The following is a 23,576-nucleotide window of genomic DNA, read 5'->3' as shown; positions in this document are numbered from 1 at the left end:
ACTTCCTTCAGCAGCTCAGGATCAAAATACGCTTCTGAGAAAAAGGCCGGAAAGTCTTAATATTTGTCGTACTAAAATGGAACATATCTGGACCCTTCCCAGTTTCTTCCAGGTCAGCTTAACGGAAAGGAGTTTATTGAGACGACGTGGGACGACGTAGGTGAGTTTTAAGCGTTTTTTTTCTTACATCTAAGAAGAGGGTAATACAATTTCATCTCCTGCCAACCCAGGTCAAGGAATTTTAGCTGTGATTCAATCACAAAATTGCAAAGCGAATAATACAACGATGATCCAACTTGAGATGTAAGATGGTAGAGATCTTCGATTATATTTATCTGCATTATATATCTTATGTATTGTGCGGATAGGACCAACCAACAGAGAGACGCAAACTTAGCTCTCTGCTCAAACTCTTCTGGACTTTAGGTAACACTCAACTCAAGCTCTACCTAAATCGTCCAAGTCTTTCCTACGTCATGTTAAGGCAGTTGTAGAAGGTTAGATAAGTGGACGAAAATAGTGCCAAGGAATCGAACAACGCATACGTTAATTGTTAGTGAAGCATAAATCCTCCCTTTTAGCAAAACAAGAATTCAAGTACTTCCTAATACAGCAAGATCAAAATGCATGTTAGTGACATGAAAACTTTTAACGAGTACTTCGTTTGACAAATGTCTTCTATCTTGCGATTTATAGCTTGACTTGACGCAATCAAATTTGTAGCGTCATGCACACTGAATGAAATGGTCCAACAGTCTGCCTAGGCACTGCTACAAAAATATGCAGATCGAATTTTTTTTGATCGACCAAAATATTTTGTCGGGTCAGTTCAATTGGGCTAAGTTCAGCGATCAAACCCGAATAATTATGAATTAAATGGCGTCTGAGCACAATATTTTAGAAGCTTGTTCAATATTTATCAATAAGAGTTTCAAACTCTTTAATCAAAATAAATGTAAATTATAAAAATAAACGCACATATCACGGAGGCGATGCTGACGTGACATTAGCGTCCAAACATTTACTATCGGCATTGAACTTCCTTTTCGGCAATTCAGGATTTAATGAAAAGGGAAATGATGATTTAACTAGAAAATTTTCTCTTGGTTGATACCTCATTGAGTTCTCGTTGCAGTCGCCGTTTTGAGTATGCGTAAGATTTGTTTATTGTGTCGCGAGAAAACTAGCATGTTTGCTTTTTGCATATTGGTTACTTTTTAATCGCTGAATATGAAGAGCGTTTATCTGCCCGCTTCTAAGCAAACAAAGTTGGGTTTCAAGTTCTCGTAGGTCGATGTATAGAATTAAATAGGTTAAAATGATCATAGGTAGATTACGGTGAGGAAGGATGGTGCTTTTCTCGATTGAGTTACATTAATTATAGCTTTCAGGTCAGCCTCAGTACAGGTATGCTTAGGACAAGGACAGATCTAGAGGAGTGTTTTCACCTAAACCCGTCTGGGGCGTAGCTAGAGGGGAGGGTCTGTTGAAGTCCTAAATGTAATAACTGTCCTAAATGTAATAAAGTCCTAAATGTAATAACATTTGGTCCTAAATGTAATAAATCCCTAAATGTAATAACGTTCGGTCCTAAATGTAATAAGCCTCCTATGCAATCGTTTAACTGCGCTAACATTGAGATGTTAAAGTGACAGCTGTTGCACCAAAGAATCCTCTGACCAATATTTATGGGATATTGCGGGCTCACTGATATTAATCAGCGGCTTTTATTTGTTAAAGACGTAGGTTGAGAAGCATTGGCTACAAAACCTTATTCTAATACTGATGTGCTTTTGGCATCAAATTGACGGACGCAGAAGCAACGAGAACGTTGACTAATAGCTCTCTCTATATCATTGGCTCAGACTCTTAAGTGTAACAGATTTTGACGAAATACTTCTGTCCTCAGTGCTGAAGTTAACGCTTGATGAACCAAGTTACAAGGAAAAAGAAGTCCACCGACTTATACGTTAGACAAATTTTGGGCTCAGAAGGGCATTTTTTGTACTGTCTTCCCTTGCCAGATTTGTACGGGTTTGCATAAAATATATTCATATACGTTATTGACCGAACGTGAGGTCAAAATGGCTATATATTGGCCGAGTTCTTTTTTTTTTTGCGTTTTTATGGACTGAGACGAAGTCACGGTCCATAAAAAAGTAGAAAAAGAACGAGGCTAATATCCAGTAATCTTGACCATACAAGAGAGTTTATATTCTCTTGGCTTAAATATTAAGGGATTCATTGTATAGCAAAAGATTTCGCCTTGATAAGAATCAAGAATGGCCTGTTTATTTCGAGAGCCGATAGTGAAAGCCAACTGTGTTTGCAGCACAATAAACCCAAGAGGGTCGTTTATTTTTTCTATGTATATATGAAAACATTGTCCAAAAGTTACGAATTTTGTAAGTTTTCTTGCGTGGGATCAATACGGGGGATCCCGAACGGGCGAGGGTGGGCCCATCATGCCCGCTCAGGTAGCCAATCAGAACACAGGATTCACTTCATCTTGCCCGCGTGCGCTGCTAGCCATATGATAATGTGACTTGCAGAGCAAGATATCGACTGACCAATGATATGTTATCCCATTTCACGATCACAGGTCTCGACATGTTGCCTTTTTTCCACGCAAGAGTCAAATTGAACCACTGAGCTACACCATTCAACACATGATGGTCAGTTGGCGGTCTAATGAACCATTCATTTTTTTCCTTTAGCCCCTTATGACGGGTTCATCAGTTCCCGAACCGAAATATTAGGAAAACATACATTTTAAAGTTGATCTCAAGTTTATATTTCATTTTTTGTCTTCACCTCTTCTCCCCACCGTGAGGGGAGAAAATGAATAGATAAATAGATGAATGAAAAAAGAAAGCTCAACAGTTTCCACCTATAGTCATATGGTACATGAACTGATTACCGAGGTGGAGTAAAGCCATAGAGGGCTGGAAATGCAACACCCCAGGTTCAAAATTGAATAAATCAGGATAGTCATTCTTAAAAATGAACTCAAATGCTTCATTAGAATCAATTGACACTGAATAACATTGATGTGCAAAATTTCAATAACGCTACTGATAATAATAATTTTCTTTTGGATTAACATGTGACACAGCGAAATCATTAAAACTGCTCTAAAATGGTGCATCACTTCTAAAGACTTTAACACGAACGATAACATCAACAATAGCATGCTAGTTCATCATCAATCGTAGTAAATTTCTTTTCCAAAAAGTCTTAATGGTTACGTACCAATCGATTCCATCCTATTGAGCTTCCAGCCAAGCACTAGCCCACTTTGGGCTGGAAATGATTTTCTTCAACTCGATCAATAAACCGCTATAAGGACCATACTTCGACTGCTGATATTTCTTATGTCTAGCAAGTAAAAAGACGCTGGTTGATATCAGCGGGCCCATAATGTGATATGTATACTGGTCAGCGGGTTTTTTGGAGCAACAGCTGTCACTAACATATCAATGTGGATGTCCGCCATAACAACAATGCACTGCAGGAGTTAAACGATTGCATAAGAGGCTTGTTACATTTAGGACTAAATGTTATTACATTTAGGACTTTATTACATTTAGGACCAAATGTTATTACATTTAGGACTTTATTACATTTAGGACAGTTATTACATTTAGGACTTCAGCAGGGTCCAGGGGTGCCCCTGAACCCCTTTTGAAAGCCTTTTTTGTCACACCAAGTAAAACACGGCGTGGGGGTCGACATAACAGTTTGGCGAGTACTCTCTGATTGACAAAGTGTGACTCACCCTTTAAAAAATGCTGCCACTCGATTACAATGTAGGCACTTCTTTCTTAAAATAACAATACACTTCGCAATAAAATATGGAGTTATGTCTATCAGTATGAGTGGTATATGTTTCCATTTTTATCACTGTCTTCGATATTTTAAAGGCATGACTATTTACAAATATGAATACTAAATTGAATAAACATTTTGTTGCAGAAGATGCTATGTAATCCAGTAAAGCAAAACACTACAAGTTGCTCTCGAAACAAATTTAGAGCCTAAAAAGCCAAACTGTGGAGAAAATATCAGACATACAAAAAAAGACTGCATCTCGTCTGGCCCTTTCTTTCTTTCACCCTCACCTCACAACTTTTGTGTATATATTGACATATCATTAACATATCTGGTCACGCGAGAATTGGTCAAAACGAACTGACATTACAACCAACAGCTTTAAAATTTCGTAGATTAAGTTATCCAGTGAGGCGATTTTTTAGGGAAGAGGCAGCAGATGACCGTTGTGGAAACATGAATAAGAAAAAACTAAGAGCGATTAAGGAGGTGCCTTTACAGTTTAGGTTTCGAAACTGGTTGCCTTTCCAGCAACTTTTATTTACACTTCTTCGTTCCCTCATTTCACTTCCTCACAACAGGGAGAAGGTGTTCGTTTCACGGTAAGTACTAGCAAGTTGCTGTATGATGGTAAACTTAACCTAAGAAATCTTGGTTCATTTGATGAAAAAGTTTGCTCGTGTGTTTCAATTTTTTGATTTAATCTTCTTAACATGCCTCGGAGAATACCGTACAGCCTGACTCACAGATTTACAATTCATCTGGACCGAAACATGCTCGTTGCTTCAAATTGAATGTGGCCTTTCGTTCAGTTTTTTTTACTCAATTTCCTAAAAAAATTTACTTACGAGTCGAGATCATAAACAAATATGCGTGAGTCCAACCTCAGATGCTGCTTAAAAATAGTCTTTAATTATGAGGGTGACAGTATTGAGTGTTCAAAAGCAATTGATGCAAAAGATGCAGTCATTTCTAACCCAACTTTGATTTGAGTCAGAGAGTGTTACGGCGTTCCAAACCAGGCGCAAAGTATGCTAACGGCTGGTTTGCACATTTAATGGTTGACTATTTTTTCGCTCTCAGTTATCTACGTGATTGGCAAAGAAAGCCCTCGCACACAATTAACTTCAAAAGCAAACTGTTTAGGCATTATGTTAAATAAAGGAATAAATTACCACCTGTGGAGGAAAATTATTCCTTTGCGGTTACATGGTGTTATTTATGGCCCGAGTAGGTATACACGATAATCGAGCGTGCGCTCATTAAGATATAAGAAGGAACCATTCTAATAGTTGGTATCTCTGATAGATGAGTTGTTTTGGAAGGCGTCAGAACGGGAACCGCGTAGGTAATGCAGAGGTATGTGTTCTTAATTCTTTTCTTTCCTTAAGCAGGCTCGATATTTTTTCAGTATCTGCAGAATTTTGTATTCCACATCGATGAAAACAGACACAACCTACTCTTTTATTTGTTTTGGTTCTTTCTTTGCTTTATTTGTTTGTTTGCTTAATCATTACTTTTTCGAACCTTCTTTTTGCTTTTACGCTTCTGCGGGGCTGTTGTGTAAACAAATTTATTCTTGATTTTTTAGGTGTTTTTGAAACCCGCAAAAATCCAGAAAAATATCATTCATCAACTCTGGAGCCCTGTCAGCCAGAGCAATACTGGGCTTTTAGAGAGGGTTCCAAACAATGACAAAGTAGCCTGCGGTGGAAGTTTTAGCAGGGAGGGGGGGAGGGGGGTAGTAAATAATTCTGTTTATTTAAAGAGTAACGTGAGCCGCAATTCAGGCCAGAAGTCCATGACACAAAAAGCGTAGCAATGTTACTGTATGCATCTTTGACATTTCTTGCCACATCCCTCTTATCTGATGATAATCATATTAATTGATATTTACTCCAGAAATACCAAATACCAAAGCAATACTAATTTTGGGGGTTTTGAGAAACCTTGTCTAGAGTTTTGCGTATTTAGCTTGAAAATGGTCATTTTGATACTCAGAGCTCTCTTCTAGGGGGATAAATATGATGGGCATGTGCAATAGCATTGACGGCAATCATTCAAATAATTATGTTATGTTGTTTTTTGTTGTGTTCATTTCGGCTCTGTTAAGTTTTTTTTAATTTGTAATGTTGTTTTGCTGTGTTGTATAGTGTCGTGTTGAGTCGAGCTGAGTTAATTTGTTATATTCCTCCTGTCGTGTTGTTGTGTTCAGCTGTGTTGTTTTCTTTCGTATAGTGTTGATTTTCTGTTCTGTTTTGTTGCTACATTTTATTGAATTTTTTTTAGTAGCATCAATCTCTTATTTCCATCCCCCCCTCCCCCCTCACAAAAACCAAGTCTCTCGCAAACATCAATAAATTATCACGTTCAGTGGAAAATTGTAAAATTTATTATTTAAAAGAAAAATGGACACTGAATTGTACATTAAGATCTTAATTGTGCAAGCTAATTTCCTTCATTGTTTTTTTGCTTGTTTTACTCTTTTTTTTTTTACTTCAGTGAAAGAAGGAACCTATGGAATTGTGAATGGAATTGTGAACGGTTTGCCCATAATGGTTTAAATCACCTATGTGCAACTGATTTTCGTCAGATGTTAGCCTTATTCAAGGAAGGCTTCAGAAATTTTAGTGCCAGCTACAAGGATATGATTCAGTAAATAAAAAAAATACTAGAAAGATCATAGTTAAGTGCTTTATTGATCTTAAAATATGAAGAGATTTTATAAATTAGGTGCGTTTTATCTGCATAAGTACCTGAATCCTTTGCTTATTCCTTTTCAATCGCCAGATAAAATATTGTAATCCCAGAACCCAGAACATTCGCCTGGTTCTGCGAACAGTTTTTTATGTTTAAATTGATGACAGATTTCAGATTTTAGATTCAAACTCTGTTTAATCCGTTCATTGTCCAAATGTTCTCATGGCATATACACTTAGAAAAGAGAATAACGATAATAGCTTTCTTTTTTACATGTTTTTAAAGTAACATTCATGAAAAATTTTCAACCCCCAAAAATTTATTATTTGGGTACTTCAGTCCTTTTTCTGCAACACTGAGAGCAAATAGTATTGTGGTTATTGCTGGAGCACTAAAGAAGCAGGCGTTAGAAATACAAAGGTTGAATAGGAACAGTGTTTTGTTCCAGTAAGAGCAATTTGCGTTTATGTTAAAATTAGGATTCATATGAAATCAAGACTCCTCCCTCTACTCTCGCATTCTCCCTCGTACTCTACAGACTCACAAAATCTAGTTTCGGCCTAGGTTCAAATACATTGATTTCCCTCTTTTCAACAACTTGTTTTCGTTTTTTGTTTGTTTGTTTGGTCTGTTTTTTCTTGTTTTTGTTTCCCTTTTTGGGGGGGGGAGGGAGGGCGTTGACGGTTGAGGGCTTATTTTATTTTGTTGTTGTTGTTTTTTTATTTGGTATCTTTGTTTGTTTTAATCTTTTTTTAATCCTGGCACTCGTTTGAAGCGATATAGCGGTGTTTCCGTGATCAAGCGTTTGACTAAGAAAAATATAAAAGTAAAATAAAAATACATATAGGCTGATTCTTAAAAAACAGCCAAGTGCTCCTTCCAACACATCATCTACAAGGAATGCTAATCCGTCTCAGGTTTTCCCTTTCGTTTCGTGGTTCTCTGAAAGGAAACAAGAACCTGGAGAGTTTACTATAAGAATATAAGAAGGTCTGAGGTTGAATTCCTTATGGAGACCATCTCTCTCTCAACTCGATTTTGCTCTACTGTTCTAATGTAATCTTTAAATTTTTAGACTCCAGTCAGCATCCATGTGACATACAATGATACAAAGAGAATCATTTCCTATCAGAAAGGGGGAAATGTTCAGGGACTCACCTCTGAGATCTTGCAACGATTCCCCGAAATTTCACCTGCCAAAGTTGCTTCAGAACCATTCAAGTTACTGCGATATGATGAAAGATTTAAGGATTACGCAGAATTAGAAAATGAATTCAAGTTTGATGATGACCACAAAGTTACCGTGCTCATTAAGGAGGTACAGGTACGTTGTGCGTTGTTTCTGATTCTTATAGCCTTTAGTGTTATTGTTTATAAGTTAATTAGAAAACTAATTAATCCGTGGAACTTCGATCATAATCTCTAGAGCTCGAATACTGGTGATTTTGAGATTTAGCGCGTTAAGGCTTTAACATGGGTTCAGAAGGTTTCGCCTTATAGCAAGTTCGCTCTCTACAAAGACAAGTTTCACAGCAAATCCATGACAAAGCTCTATGGACAAACAAATTCTTTACCATGTTGAGCAATGACAACATGCACATCTTGTGTTTTAATCCTGGCACTTGTTTGAAGTAGAGTGTTTCACAGCGATGTAGGGTGTTTCCGTGATTAAGCGTTTGACTCAGAAAAAAGTAAAAGTAAAATAGAAGTACCTGTAGGTTGATTCTTAAAAAACAGCCAAGTTCTCCTTTACTGCAGAAGCCTAGAACACATCATCTAGATAGAATGCTAGGGGTTTAGGCAGTGAACTTGCAGTTGCTTAAGGATTTTTAAGACACTTAGTTTAATGAGTTTTGTATTGTTTGTATTGCTTTGTTTGGTTTAGGTCTGTTTTGTTTCGTTTTTAGTTTTGTTTAGTTTAGTTCAATTTTGTTTAGCTTACTTAGTTTTGTTTTCATTTGTTTTGTTTTGTTTAGTTTTCTTTCCTTTCCTTTCCTTTCTTTTCCTTTTGTTTCTTTTCGTTTCCTTTCCTTCCGTTTCGTTTTGTTTCGTTTGTTTTTCCCTACATTAAGCCAAGTCAGTCACATCTCTATGATAGAATGCAGTTTAAACATCAAAGCAAACCGAAAGGCATGGTAAGAACAAAGTGTCTTACCGAATAACTTGACAAAATGACCCTTTTGATCAACCCGCGGCTCCTTCTCGAAGAAAAAAAATTCATTCTCGCCTCTCCCCACCAACGCAGCCATGCAATAAGTATAGGTAAGAAAATGATTTCGAGAGAACTTGGTGTCAATAAGCACGAGTAAATTTTTCAGAGACAACAAGATATCACGAGCCCGTAGGGCAAGTGAAATTTGTAGTCTTTGGAAAGTTTACAAGTGTTTATCACACAAATAGCAAGAGAAATCATGTTACTTTTTGTTAATAATGAGCAGGAAAAATACATCACAGGAAGTCAATACAGACGAAACAAACTCCTGTTATAGCTTTGTACTCGTATTACTTGAGAACGCACTCGTTTTCAGCCAATTAGAAGCGCGTTATTTTTTTTCATGTACATTATTAAGGAAAAAATGAGCATATCCCGCATCGTGATACTTTGCTGATTATATCTGCTACCTTTTCAGGTTAAAGAGAAAGAGGGACGAACACCACTTCATATGTCAATTTCGGAAGACCAACATAAAATTACTGCGTATAACAGTGAGCCAGATACGTTGAGTAACCGTTTTTTAAGGGACTTGACCGAGGAGAGAATATCGTATTTCAAGTTCCATGGACTTACGGTTGGTTCTACTTCCTTCATAAGCCAAATTCTTCGCTACTAAAAGGAAATCGTCATAATCCCCACCAACTATTTTTAATTCCACGTTCAATCGCCACAGAATACATACAGGTCTCAATTAAATTTTTCTCTTGTGTCTAATTATGGAGTGTTAATTCAATGCCATTAATAAAAGACAAAATAAAAATACATATAGATTGGATTCTTGAAAAACAGCCGAGTGCTCCTTTATTGCGAGAGCCTGGAACACATCATCTAGATGGAATGCCAGTCCACCACAGGTCATCCCTTTCATTTCGTGGTTCTCTGAAAGGAGAGAAGCACCTGGAGGGTCTTCCATCGTTATACTTTGCTGATTATATCTGCTACCTTTTCAGGCTAAAGAGAAAGAGGGACGAACATCACCCCGTATACTAAGAGAAGGAGAAACTCTTGCCAGTTCATCGGAATTGACCTGGGTGTTACCATCGCATATTCAGCCCGGTAGTATTACAGCCGGTTCTACTTTTCGGTTTTGGAGCGCAGTTAGCAACAAAAATGGTGGTGTTATGAGGAGGAGTACCAGAGAAAACAAAGTGATTTGCGATGGAACTTTTGAGGAGCCTGATAATAATAAGGATAGTAAGTACAGTTTTGTTATTTATATATAAAATGCAGTGATTTAAACAATAGACTTGATGGGCGTGAATATAAGCTTTAGCAACATCGGCGTCTCGAAACTGTTTGAGCCGATGAGGAGAGCATGATGGATGGGAAGTTTATCTCCCATCTTTCATAGAAGCTCTTTCTAATAACAATAAAAATTTACCTTGGCAAGGATTTTCAGTCATTGTAGCAAATGAAGTTTATACGTTTTATGCAATTTCCTGTTAGTTGATGATCACTTTGGCGGAAGTTCGCACCCGTCGTTTTTGAAGGAGACAGTTAAGCCGCTTTCATGCATAGGAATTTTCACCTTTTCTGTACTTAAATGTCTTCTGATTAATTCTAAAACTCAACAAAATATCGAACGAAGTCCATTAATATGCAACTCAAACTTACAAAACACTGTACATCATGAATGACCTTCGACCTCTACCTCTAACGAGGATATTGAGCTCTGAACTATGGGATAGAAACCGTTGTTACATAAGTTTTTATGAGGTGTATTCCAGGACGGTCTCTTTCCTTCGATATTTCCGCATTACTGAAGTCAATAATGATAACTGCTTCTCCTTAAATCTTTAACATAGCTCATATACAGGTCAGTGATGTGGATGAGAAGCCAATAGATGAAAGCAATGCTGTGGTCCTTTTATTCACGGACACAAACGGGAAGTATGCAATGAAAGGAGTTGAACTCGGACAAGAAATCCAAACCGAAGTAAGGAGTTATCTCATTCATACAATTCAACATTCATTCATCCATTTTAGCCGTTAACCATTCATTTATCCATTCATAATTAATTTTCCCCACTCATTCACTCATTAATGAATTCATTCAGTCAGTCATTCGATCAGTCTGTCATTCATTGCGTCAGATATTCAGTCGCCCCAACATGTATCTTATTCGAAATTAAGAGATCTTCGCAGCTCATAACACTACTGAAACGAGTATGGTTTATTGGGACCCAACACATAGACCAGCTCCCAGTTGGCTTGTTAGCTCAGTTGGTAGAGCGCTGCACCTGTATCGCAGAGGTCATGGGTTCAAATCCCGTACCAGCCTGAATTTTTTCCAGGTTCTATTTTCAACTACTCGTTTCGTAGTGTTCTTAGCTGCGAGGATCTCTTAATTTCGTTTCTTCACCGCAGTGCTAATATATGAATTTCATATATCTAAAATCATCATGTATCTTATTATTCACTCAAATATTTGTCTGACTCCATTGATCGTTTTAATTGCGTAATCAAAATTATTTCTAATTCAAAGATACTTTCGTCTTCGCCTCTTGACATAAACTGTTTGTTTGCGCCTGCCTATTACTGGGGCTTCACGATGCTCAAACACGTCAAAACCGGCTACTATGTGGGATGCGACTACACTGGAAAAACGACTTTGGTGAGAAATTTAAAGCCCAACTATCCTAACCCTGAGATTCTATTCATCGTCAATGCACTTAACCTGATTTAAACAGTGGAAGAATGTTGGGTATTCTGATTACTATTTGACTATTTTGATCGGCCTAAGACAATTTTTCTTAATTAGACTGGTGTGAAGCATAAACGCATAATCACGTTTTCCGTAGCAAATATATATCTGATAAATATTAATCAAGAGGCAGCAGCTCACGTTCACCTGCTTTGATAACGTTTTATCTTTCGTCAATTTCTTCATGCCATACTCGATTTTGTTATTGAAATGATATAACCATTAAGACATAAGAATTCCACATAAGGAGATCTAGCACTAAAATATTAGATGAGACTACGGTCTACGTTCGTTAATCTGTTTTTAATCAAGTGCACTCTTATTACAAATAAAATTCAAGGAATTGTTACTTCTGGCCTGTTTGAAAGGCAGTTGGTGATCATGACGAATCAATCGATTGGTCGCTTGAACTCTCAACACTTGGTTATTTTTTTCAGTATTAAAACAACCACAGGCGGCCCAAGCTTACGTCTCGAGAAAAAGTAAACGATCAATCCATGAAAGCGTCACGCGTTGTGTTACTCGGTGCTAAGTTACGAGAGGAATCGTTGAGAATTTGAATACGCTATAAAGAATAGTGTGGGGAACGAAATATGATCGAAGACGAAGACCAAGTCTTCTTTTTATTACAGGAATATCAGTGATAGCAAATCAAGCTTAAAACGTCAGAAATCGCCAGAAACCACAGCGGACACACGAGATGTGAGAAAGTTTTAATGATTTTACGTGTAAAATGTTCATATTTCGAAATGTTTATCATTGTAAATCAACAATATTTCGTTCCCCACATTATTCCTTATAACGTGTTCAAATTCTCAACGGTTGCTCTCGCAACTTAACATAGAGTCACACAACGCGTGACGCTTTCATGAATTAATCGTTTTCTTTCTCTCGAGACTTGAGCTTGGGCTGCTTGTGAAACAACTTGTGGGCAGATTCTCTAATGAGGAATAGAGTGTGGCCCTGTCTTTATGTTGATACTGGTACCCAATGCGTCTCCGAATCTGGGAGAACCGTGACACGAACTAACGTCCAGTCTAAGCCTGAAGCTAATTCAAAATTTGTCTTAGTGCAGTAAACGTACAAATAACACCCTTAAAAACATCTGAGGTTCAATAGTTATCAGTTAGAAACAAACTTTACAAGGCATTCATTAATCATCCGGCAAAATAACAGCTGCTTTTCGCGAATATGGGGAACTCCGACGTCTTCCAGAACAAAAAATGTATCTTTGACAATAACGTTCCTTATCACACTTATTTTGTGTATGGTGCAGGTATGTAGATTGTTTTGTAAGCATTTATTTTCATGTCTATATGTGTTAAGTTTAAAAAAACACCAAGTGATCAAACTCTAAATAGTGTTGGGCCGCCTGCCAGGAAAACACTATCCCAAGCAGTTTTGTAACTAGAGGAATTAATAAACTTAAAAATTTCTGAAGCTAATGGTGCTTTTACTTTATCCCCTTAAAGACTCGATCCCTAATTCTTCTGCCGTCCTATCATACAAAATTATAATAAAACAATTCTCTTACCGTTCCTGGAATCTTGTGAAACGCCTATTCAAGCATTCGTGACTTCAGCAGATGCAAAGCACACAATCCTAAAATGCCAGCTAAAAAATTGTTCTGCAAAAAGAAAAAAAAGGGTGATCGTGACTTGCATAGAGAATTTTCAAAATAACCGAAGAAAGCAAAACAAGAGGGTCTTTCCAGGCCACTTTGTTGATGTTCTAGCAATAACACAAACTCATTTTAAGGCGGCTTTCCTCTCTATTAATCAGACTTTCAAACGGAAACTGCTAAAAGATCTTGCCTACACTCGTTTGAAGATATGGAAAAAGCTAAATTTCAGGTTGTGTGAGAAGAGGGATGAGTAGTTGGTGCTGCAGTAGAACTTCATAGTTACGATTAAAAAAACTTTCAATATTGCTAAAGCCGTACTGTGGTTGCAACCTTGTTCCCAGGGTCTCTCTCCTTCCCTTCATTTAGAGCGAGAGAGAGAGACCCTGGGAACGAGGTTGCTGCGGTTGTAGGATTCTCGAATTCTCACAGTTGTTAGTAGTAAAGTAGTTTTAGGTAAGTGGTCATTAAGTGTCAGGAATTGCTTCATTATTTTGATTAAGGCAAGCAATAAAGAAACTAAATCAGAAAAACGTCCAAAATTGAATATCCTTACCTCCCCTAGGCAACAGACTCGCAAGAAGCTTCTTCCCTCCTTTATTAAGCTTGGAGGTAAAGGAAAAGCTGTAGTTTTATTAACTTGATCACAATTTTAGGAGACCCTGCTTAAAATTGTTAAAAAATAATCTTTAAGTGAACGTGAAGCGTATAAAAGTCGACGAAAAGATTTAAGACAGTAGTAGGGTTGTAGTAAAAACATCATCGTCGGCGGAAATTTCCCAAACTCGTTTTCTGATCATCTCCCTCCCTCCACTCCCCTCACTCGCCCCTCCCCCCCAACTGAGCGTAGGAGAGCGGGGGGATGGGGAAAGGGGAAATTCGAGAAACTTCCTTCAGCAGCTCAGGATCAAAATACGCTTCTGAGAAAAAGGCCGGAAAGTCTTAATATTTGTCGTACTAAAATGGAACATATCTGGACCCTTCCCAGTTTCTTCCAGGTCAGCTTAACGGAAAGGAGTTTATTGAGACGACGTGGGACGACGTAGGTGAGTTTTAAGCGTTTTTTTTCTTACATCTAAGAAGAGGGTAATACAATTTCATCTCCTGCCAACCCAGGTCAAGGAATTTTAGCTGTGATTCAATCACAAAATTGCAAAGCGAATAATACAACGATGATCCAACTTGAGATGTAAGATGGTAGAGATCTTCGATTATATTTATCTGCATTATATATCTTATGTATTGTGCGGATAGGACCAACCAACAGAGAGACGCAAACTTAGCTCTCTGCTCAAACTCTTCTGGACTTTAGGTAACACTCAACTCAAGCTCTACCTAAATCGTCCAAGTCTTTCCTACGTCATGTTAAGGCAGTTGTAGAAGGTTAGATAAGTGGACGAAAATAGTGCCAAGGAATCGAACAACGCATACGTTAATTGTTAGTGAAGCATAAATCCTCCCTTTTAGCAAAACAAGAATTCAAGTACTTCCTAATACAGCAAGATCAAAATGCATGTTAGTGACATGAAAACTTTTAACGAGTACTTCGTTTGACAAATGTCTTCTATCTTGCGATTTATAGCTTGACTTGACGCAATCAAATTTGTAGCGTCATGCACACTGAATGAAATGGTCCAACAGTCTGCCTAGGCACTGCTACAAAAATATGCAGATCGAATTTTTTTTGATCGACCAAAATATTTTGTCGGGTCAGTTCAATTGGGCTAAGTTCAGCGATCAAACCCGAATAATTATGAATTAAATGGCGTCTGAGCACAATATTTTAGAAGCTTGTTCAATATTTATCAATAAGAGTTTCAAACTCTTTAATCAAAATAAATGTAAATTATAAAAATAAACGCACATATCACGGAGGCGATGCTGACGTGACATTAGCGTCCAAACATTTACTATCGGCATTGAACTTCCTTTTCGGCAATTCAGGATTTAATGAAAAGGGAAATGATGATTTAACTAGAAAATTTTCTCTTGGTTGATACCTCATTGAGTTCTCGTTGCAGTCGCCGTTTTGAGTATGCGTAAGATTTGTTTATTGTGTCGCGAGAAAACTAGCATGTTTGCTTTTTGCATATTGGTTACTTTTTAATCGCTGAATATGAAAAGCGTTTATCTGCCCGCTTCTAAGCAAACAAAGTTGGGTTTCAAGTTCTCGTAGGTCGATGTATAGAATTAAATAGGTTAAAATGATCATAGGTAGATTACGGTGAAGAAGGATGGTGCTTTTCTCGATTGAGTTACATTAATTATAGCTTTCAGGTCAGCCTCAGTACAGGTATGCTTAGGACAAGGACAGATCTAGAGGAGTGTTTTCACCTAAACCCGTCTGGGGCGTAGCTAGAGGGGAGGGTCCAGGGGTGCCCCTGAACCCCTTTTGAAAGCCTTTTTTGTCACACCAAGTAAAACACGGCATGGGGGTCGACATAACAGTTTGGCGAGTACTCTCTGATTGACAAAGTGTGACCTACCCTTTAAAAAATGCTGCTACTCGATTACAATGTAGGCACTATACTTTCTTAAAATAACAATACACTTCGCTGTAAAATATGGAGTTATGTATATCAGCATGAGTCCTATATGTTTCCATTTTTATCACTGTCTTCGATATCTTAAAGGCATGACTATTTACAAATATGAATACTAAATTGAATAAACATTTTGTTGCAGAAGATGCTATGTAATCCAGTGAAGCAAAACACTACAAGTTGCTCTCGAAACAAATTTAGAGCCTAAAAAGCCAAACTGTGGAGAAAATATCAGACATAAAAAAAAAGACTGCATCTCGTCTGGCCCTTTCTTTCTTTCACCCTCACCTCACAACTTTTGTGTATATATTGACATATCATCAACATATCTGGTCACGCGAGAATTGGTCAAAACGAACTGACATTACAACTAACAGCTTTAAAATTTCGACGATTAAGTTATCCAGTGAGGTGATTTTTTAGGGAAGAGGCAGCGGATGACCGTTGTGGAAACGTGAATAAAAAAAAACTAAGAGCGATTAAGGAGGTGCCTTTACAGTTTAGGTTTCGAAACTGGTTGCCTTGCCAACAACTTTTGTTTACACTTCTTCGTTCCCTCATTTCACTTCCTCACAACAGGGAGAAGGTGTTCGTTTCACGGTAAGTACCAGCAAGTTGCTGTATGATGGTAAACTTAACCTAAGAAATCTTGGTTCGAAGATCCTCGCAGCTAAGAACACTACTGAAACTAGTAGTTGTAAGTAGGACCTGAAAAAAAATTTCAGGCCCGTACGGGGTTTGAACCCATGACCTCTGCGATACCGGTGCAGCGCTCTACCAATTGAGCTAACAAGCCAACTGGGAGCTGGTCAATGAATTGGGTACAAATAAACATTTTTCAGGTCCTACTTACAACTACTAGTTTCAGTAGTGTTCTTAGCTGCGAGGATCTTCTAATTTCATCTTTCCACCGCAGTGCAAATATGTGAATTTTCATATATCTAAATCTTCATTCACTCGGATGTTTATTTGTACCCAATTCATTGACCAGCTCCCAGTTGGCTTGTTAGCTCAATTGGTAGAGCGCTGCACCGGTATCGCAGAGGTCATGGGTTCAAACCCCGTACGGGCCTGAAATTTTTTTCAGGTCCTACTTACAACTACTAGTTTCAGTAGTGTTCTTAGCTGCGAGGATCTTCTAATTTCATCTTTCCACCGCAGTGCAAATATGTGAATTTTCATATATCTAAATCTTCATTCACTCGGATGTTTATTTGTACCCAATTCATTGACCAGCTCCCAGTTGGCTTGTTAGCTCAATTGGTAGAGCGCTGCACCGGTATCGCAGAGGTCATGGGTTCAAACCCCGTACGGGCCTGAAATTTTTTTCAGGTCCTACTTACAACTACTGGTTTCAGTAGTGTTCTTAGCTGCGAGGATCTTCTAATTTCATCTTTCCACCGCAGTGCAAATATGTGAATTTTCATATATCTAAATCTTTAAATCTTGGTTCATTTGATGAAAAAGTTTGCTCGTGTGTTTCAATTTTTTGATTTAATCTTCTTAACATGCCTCGGAGAATACCGTACAGCCTGACTCACAGATTTATAATTCTGTAATCGTTTTAATTTAATGTGGCCTTTCGTTCAGTTTTTTTGTACTCAATTTCCTAAAAACATTTACTTACGAGTCGAGATCATAAACAAATATGCGTGAGTCCAACCTCAGATGCTGCTTAAAAATAGTCTTTAATTATGAGGGTGACAGTATTGAGTGTTCAAAAGCAATTGATGCAAAAGATGCAGTCATTTCTAACCCAACTTTGATTTGAGTCTGAGAGTGTTACGGCGTTCCAAACAAGGCGCAAAGTATGCTAACGGCTGGTTTGCACATTTAATGGTTGACTATTTTTTCGCTCGTGATTGGCAAAGAAAGCCCTCGCACACAATTAACTTCAAAAGCAAACTGTTCAGGCATTATGTTAAATAAAGGAATAAATTACCACCTGTGGAGGAAAATTATTCCTTTGCGGTTACATGGTGTTATTTATGGCCCGAGTAGGTATACACGATACGGCTCATTAAGATGTAAGAAGGAACCATTCTAATAGTTGGTATCTCTGATAGATGAGCTGTTTTGGAAGGCGTCGCAGGAACCGCGTAGGTAATATAAAGGTATGTGTTCTTGATTCTTTTCTTTCCTTAAGCAGGCTCGATATTTTTTCAGTATCTGCAGAATTTTGTATTCCACAACGATGAAAACAGACACAACCTACTCTTTTATTTGTTTTGGTTCTTTGTTTGCTTTATTTGTTTGTTTGTTTAATCATTACTTTTTCGAACCTTGTTTTTGCTTTTACGCTTCTACGGGACTGTTGTGTAAACAAATTTATTCTTGATTTTTTAGGTGTTTTTGAAACCCGCAAAAATCCAGAAAAATATCATTCATCAACTCTGGAGCCCTGTCAGCCAGAGCAATACTGGGCTTTTAGAGAGGGTTCCAAACACTGACAAAGTGGCATGCAGAGGAAGTTTTAGCAGGGAGGGGGGGAGGGGGGTAGTACATAATTCTGTTCATTTAAAGAGTAACGTGAGCGGCAATTCAGGCAAGAAGTCCATGAAACAAAAAGCGCAGCAATGTTACTGTATGCATCTTTGACATTTCTTGCCACATCCCCTTTATCGGATGATAATCATATAGCATATAGAAAAAACAAAATATCTCGCAAACATATATAGATTGTCACTTATAGTTGCAAATTGTGAAATTAGCTATCTAATATAAATGTGTTCATATATATTCGTGTATATATCTTATATATATATATATTTATACAGACATCTAATATAACTAACTGCAGACAGTACTGTTTCGGCCTTCTGGGCCTCATCAGTACAGTACTGATACTTGAGTGGAGGTAAGGCCATATAGCCACCCCAAGTGATCTCACACATGTGGGATCATCTAAGCCATGCCAGAGTGCTCAAACTAGAAAAACTAGTGAGCATGCGCGATGCTAGCAGCAATGACTCATCCTAGTAGAGTGCTCTATTTGGACATGAAAGTAAAGCTTTGTATGCCAAAGAGCTATATCTAACTGCAGACAGTACTAATCTAATATATATATTCATATATGTTTTCATATATATTCATATATGTTTTCATATATATTCACACACACATATATATATATATATATATATATATATATATATAATTAGTTATTTACTTATTTTTTCATTTTAGGTGAACCCTATCCAAGTAAATACCACGTATCAAATCTGGAGCCCTGTCAGCCGGAGCAATGCCGGGCTTTTAGAGAGGGTTTCAAACACAGACAGAGTGGCCTGCAGTGGAAGTTTTAACACGGGGGAAAACAGTACGTACATAATTCTGTTCATTTAGAGAATAACGTGGGCCGCAATTCAGGCCAGACTTCCCTGACACAAAAAGCGCAGCAATGTTACGAGGGTCTTACTTCGGGTTAACCGCTAGCCGTAAAATGGCCAAAAATTTAGCTGTTACCCGTAAAAATTGACAAATTTTAACCGTTAGTCGTAAAAAAGTTAACCTTAAAAACATATCTGGTAGAAGCAACGGAAGGGTGCTAACCGTTAGCCGAAAATTGGCCAAAATTTTAACCGTTAGCCGTAAAAGCATCACCCCATTGAGACCTTCTGTTAACGTTAAATCGTGAGCCCCCAAAATAAAAAAAATAGACATTGCTCAATTTGTTACGCTAGATTTGCGTAACATTTCCAATTTGTTGCGCTAGATTTGCGTCAATTTCCCGTTTGTAGGTGTTTGTTTTTGCTGTTAATACCCCAATTTGAACATAATCTGCACAGTAAACGTGCAGTAAATTATTAGTTGAACTTTTTCATCTTGTTAAATCCCTGATGAAGTTTGTGTGATCAGACGAAACCGGTCGGATAATAAACTAAGTTGACAAGATCTGTTGCTATGTGCTGCTCACTAGTTTTTATTTAAAAAAATTTAAAAATTGTCAATTGTTACTTTTTCTTTTTTTTTTTCTTGGTTTTGAGAAACCATGTTTAGAGTTAAGCTTTTGTAGCTTTAAAATGATTATTCTGAAGCAAAACGCCACTAATTCATCCAAAAACTACGAAACATGAAACATTTGATCCACTGAATTTGATACTCAAAGCTATCTTCTGGGGGAATGAAGATAATGCGCATGTACAATTGCAGTAAAGGAAATAACTCAAATAATCATGTTGCGTTGCGTTTTGTTGCGTTCGGTTTGGCTTTGTATGTGTTGTTGAGTTGTGCTGTTTTGTTGTTTTGCTGTGTTGTATAGTGTCGTGTTGAGTTGAGCTGAGTTATTTTTATCTACTGTCGTGTTCTCGGGTTTAGCTGTGTTGTTTTTCTGTTTTCTTTTGTTGCTATGCGTTATTAATTTTTTTAAGTGGTAGTCATCCTCCCTCCCCTAAATATCTCGCAAACATCGATGAATTGCCACTTTCAGTCGAAAACTGTGAACTTTACTATTTAAAATAAAAATACCACTGAATTTTACATTGAGATGCTAAAACTGATGACAGGAAAAAGACTTAGAGGTTTTTCATTGACCACTGCAGGTTAAAACATTTCAGTTTTTAGATTTAAACTCTGCTAAATTCATTCTTTGCCCAAATTTTCTTATGGCATATGCACCTAGAAAGGTTAATTACGATAATAGCTGTCACATGTTTTCAAAGCAACATTCATAATATATAAATTTTCATCCCAAAAAATTCATTATTTAGGTACTTCAGTCCTTTTTTGCAACACTGTGAGCAAAAAGTATTGAGGTCATTGCTGGAGCACTAAATAAACAGGCATGTTTAATAACATTAAAAGTTAGCGTTGTTGCATTGGGATTCTCGGTCGTGTAGCATTACTCTGTTAAGGATATGGTTTCCTCCACAGTTGTTGTTGGCTGAACTTTAAAAATTTCGTTTTCTTACGTTGTAAACATAGTTTATTGGACAACCAGCGATAAGACGACGATAAACTGCCTCAAGTGTTTTGCCTTCGTATTCAACCACGCAGGAGAACAATACGCATTGAAAGGAAATAAAGAACGAAGAACAATCACAACCGAAGTACGAAAAACATCATTTTCTGATCTAGTGCTAATTAGTCCATTTGTTCAATGAGTCATCTATCTACTTATTCACCCTAATTTAATATCCCTTATCATTCTAAACAGCATATGGCAGTTTGCGGCCCTTTCCCCACATCTAGACAGTTTGGAAAGCCGCAAAACATATGACCAAAACTTTATCTTCCAAATCGGCACCCTTAATCCCCACGGTATCAACGAGCGCTTTTCATTCAACTAATTTATTCTTGTTTTCTCGTCACCATATTCCCACCAATGGCGTTGCTCCCTTTTCTGCATATAAACCTACACACAACCCACAATTCCTCCAATCGCTCTGACGAAGGGGTAACGCTCGAAACGTCAGCCTTTAAACTCTTTACGGTTGCCAATTTACGTTTTCAACGAAGTTGTTAACATTAAATCACCAGTTATACTCTCTCACCGACGCAGCACCACAGGCTCTTTAGAAACTTACCTCCTTTATTTATTCACCGGCCCGTTTACCTCGTAATCCATTGATTTATTCGTTTGTTTATTCACTTGTTTGTTGGCTCTTTCCGACATTCTTTAGTTTTTCTTTTCCTCCATGTCTTGATCTCATTTGCCAGTTGCTACATAAGTATTCATTAGATTTATTTCTGAAGCAGCAGAGGCACATGATAAATTATTTTCCAAGTCAAAAGGCTCCTAAACAATCGATTGGAAAGTTGGACTATCCAACATTGAGGTGAATCATACAATACCTTTACAGTTCTTGTAGTGGGAGACTACAATATAATTTCCATAGGTTGGTATTAATTTTAATTCAAATCTGCCTTCAATTTTTAAGGTTAAGGAAAATATTCATGACGAGAGCGACATTTTTAAGGTTATATCCATCGAGGGAGGGATCTTCTCGATGATAAAACTCCATGGTAGCGAACTCTACTTGGCATGCGACCAAGATGGCAATGTAACTTTAGTTGAAGATAAGTATCCGGAGAATCCCAGCCCTCAAATTCTTTTCAGCTTTGGCAAAGTAGGTGTAGTCAGTGACAACTGAAGTTTCATGGCTGTTTTCTCTGTTGAGTCAGCTTCTATGGACGAAGCTATGGACGGTTTTCTTAATTCCAGCATTGTAAGGCTTAGAGATATATATTGTGTAACAGGTAGATATCTGACATAAGGAACCTTAAGCAGTCAGGACGGCAACGCCAAGGAAGACTTCGATTAAAATATAAATTTCTACCCGTAATTAGAATTTCAAAAATGGCTGCGTGTGTTTACCGTCTCATACCGCGCCACACCTCAACTTCAGCATTACGTATCAAATATTAAAGAAGCGTTGAGTTCCAAATAGAAATTAAAATAATTTGCCGTCGCGGTTTCGGTTCGCAGACGACGCAAATTGTGGTGATTTCACGTTGTTGTTTTGTATAGGACGGCTCAGAAATGTACAAACGCACGTGCTGGGCTGCATCTTTTGTTTTCCATGTCCTCGTTGCCGTCGCCGTCGTGGTTTGCAGAAGGTGAACCGCCACTGCATGTTTTTTGGCTTTGATTGGTTTTATTTTTCATTATTGTCTTTATGGTATACTCATACTCATTATAGAATTGATATTATTATGTATTCAACTCACTATCTCTTTTCTAATTGGCCGAAAGTGTTCAATGAATTTTCGAAATCAGCGCCTAGGACGTCATCTACCTGCAGATTTTACAATAGGGACCTTAAGCAGTCAGGACGGCAACGCCAGTGAAGACTTCAATTAAAAAATGAATTTCTGCCGTTAATTAGAATTTTAAAAAAAACTGAATGTGTTCACCGTCTCATACGGCGCCACACCTCAACTTCAGCATAACGTATAAAAGAAGCGTTGAGTCCCAAATGGAAATTAAAATATGTACCGTCGCGGTTTCGGTTTGCAGACGACGCAATTTGTGATGATTTCACGTTGTTGTTTTGCATGGGACGGCTATGAAATGTACAAAATTTTCAAACGCGCGTGCTGAGCTATTGTTTTGTTAATTAAATCTATTGTTTTTCCATGTCCTCGTTGCCGTCGCCGTCGTGGTTTGCTTAAGGTCCCTAATAACATGTCAAGGTCACTCAAGGTCATGGGTAATCATGTCATGTAAGACCGCGGTGCGTGATTTCGAAAGGCAGTCATATCAACTTCGCGCACTTTGAGTTGCTAGCCGTCAGTGGAAAAGCAAAAACATGACTTTCAGGTTTGCTTTTTTGACCGAGCATGACTTCGAAAAAGTAGTAGTATTTCGCTTTTTATAACTGTAGAGTTCTCTTCAGTTAAACTTAATTATGGCTATTTATTTTCTAAACCAGCTTTTATTCAATTTTTCACATATTGTCTAAAGCTTAGAATTTCTTGTCAGTCGAATTATATGCCGCTGATTTGAACGTTTTTACACGTTTATAAATAAACTATCAATTCCACTTATTGCCTTGACCATTGTTTTTTTTTTCGTTCAAAGTACAGTAAAACAATTATTAAATGAGGTTTTTGTGATATCCAGAATAAACAAGGACTCGCTAGGGATATCAGTCATAACCCCTACCTCGACCTTGATTATTCTGGATATCACAAAAACCTCGCCCAATAATTGTCTAAACTCCGACCAAATAGTGACTCATAAAAACACACAAGTTTTTCACATGGTAAATAAACTGCTCAAGGTGTGTGTTTTGTTAGTGAATGATAGCCGAATTCACAGGGTCATGAAGATTACTTGGGATGACAGCGCCGTTGAACTCGGCTGCTGTGAATGACGTGGCCTTCTACTCAAAAAATCGGAAAGGATATCAAAGCAAGCTCTTAGTTGTTCACTAAGGGGGGGGGGGGGCATGTAATTGCTGAGGCTTGACAGCTTTAGCTCAGTTCCACGTTTTGTACTCTGATAGAGCACACTTTTGT

General features: G+C 37.7%; 2 protein-coding genes and 1 non-coding gene across 4 annotated transcripts; all 3 read left to right on the top strand.

Moving 5' to 3' along the window:
* Positions 1–5,124: 5,124 nt before the first annotated feature.
* Positions 5,125–23,104, top strand: LOC131790184 (uncharacterized). Of its 2 annotated transcripts, none has more exons than XM_066160731.1 (4): positions 5,125–5,190; positions 18,801–18,933; positions 20,538–20,662; positions 21,494–23,104. In XM_066160731.1, exons 1-4 carry the CDS (start codon positions 5,140–5,142, stop codon positions 21,704–21,706), a joined length of 522 nt encoding a protein of 173 aa, XP_066016828.1. In that variant the 5' UTR covers positions 5,125–5,139; the 3' UTR covers positions 21,707–23,104. The 2 variants fall into 2 exon arrangements, with proteins under 2 accessions (XP_066016828.1, XP_066016829.1); XM_066160732.1 differs by lacking the exon at positions 5,125–5,190 and adding an exon at positions 17,669–17,728.
* Positions 5,856–11,944, top strand: LOC131790183 (uncharacterized). Its single transcript, XM_066160483.1, has 7 exons — positions 5,856–5,883; positions 6,334–6,389; positions 7,607–7,855; positions 9,162–9,320; positions 9,697–9,940; positions 10,552–10,682; positions 11,232–11,944. Exons 1-7 carry the CDS (start codon positions 5,856–5,858, stop codon positions 11,430–11,432), a joined length of 1,068 nt encoding a protein of 355 aa, XP_066016580.1. The 3' UTR covers positions 11,433–11,944.
* Positions 10,955–11,027, top strand: Trnat-ugu (transfer RNA threonine (anticodon UGU)). The gene has a single exon. It is a non-coding gene; the product is annotated as a tRNA-Thr (tRNA).
* Positions 23,105–23,576: the final 472 nt, after the last annotated feature.

The sequence above is a fragment of the Pocillopora verrucosa genome, chromosome 13 (genome assembly GCF_036669915.1).
Source record: "Pocillopora verrucosa isolate sample1 chromosome 13, ASM3666991v2, whole genome shotgun sequence".
Lineage (NCBI taxonomy): Eukaryota > Metazoa > Cnidaria > Anthozoa > Scleractinia > Pocilloporidae > Pocillopora > Pocillopora verrucosa.
The sequence above is the reverse complement of the archived record's forward strand: the minus strand, read 5'-3'. Positions and strand labels throughout refer to the sequence as shown.

What these genes read in the sequence shown, in the direction of transcription:
- LOC131790183 (XM_066160483.1), top strand. Translation starts at nt 5,856, where the DNA reads ATGATGGGCATGTGCAATAGCATTGACG. An exon ending in TGCTCATTAAGGAGGTACAG is followed by an intron (nt 7,856 to 9,161) that starts GTACGTTGTGCG and finishes CTACCTTTTCAG; the next exon opens with GTTAAAGAGAAAGAGGGACG. An exon ending in TCAAGTTCCATGGACTTACG is followed by an intron (nt 9,321 to 9,696) that starts GTTGGTTCTACT and finishes CTACCTTTTCAG; the next exon opens with GCTAAAGAGAAAGAGGGACG.
- LOC131790184 (XM_066160731.1), top strand. Translation starts at nt 5,140, where the DNA reads ATGAGTTGTTTTGGAAGGCGTCAGAACGGGAACCGCGTAGGTAATGCA. An exon ending in ACCGCGTAGGTAATGCAGAG is followed by an intron (nt 5,191 to 18,800) that starts GTATGTGTTCTT and finishes TTTTCATTTTAG; the next exon opens with GTGAACCCTATCCAAGTAAA. An exon ending in GAAGAACAATCACAACCGAA is followed by an intron (nt 20,663 to 21,493) that starts GTACGAAAAACA and finishes TCAATTTTTAAG; the next exon opens with GTTAAGGAAAATATTCATGA.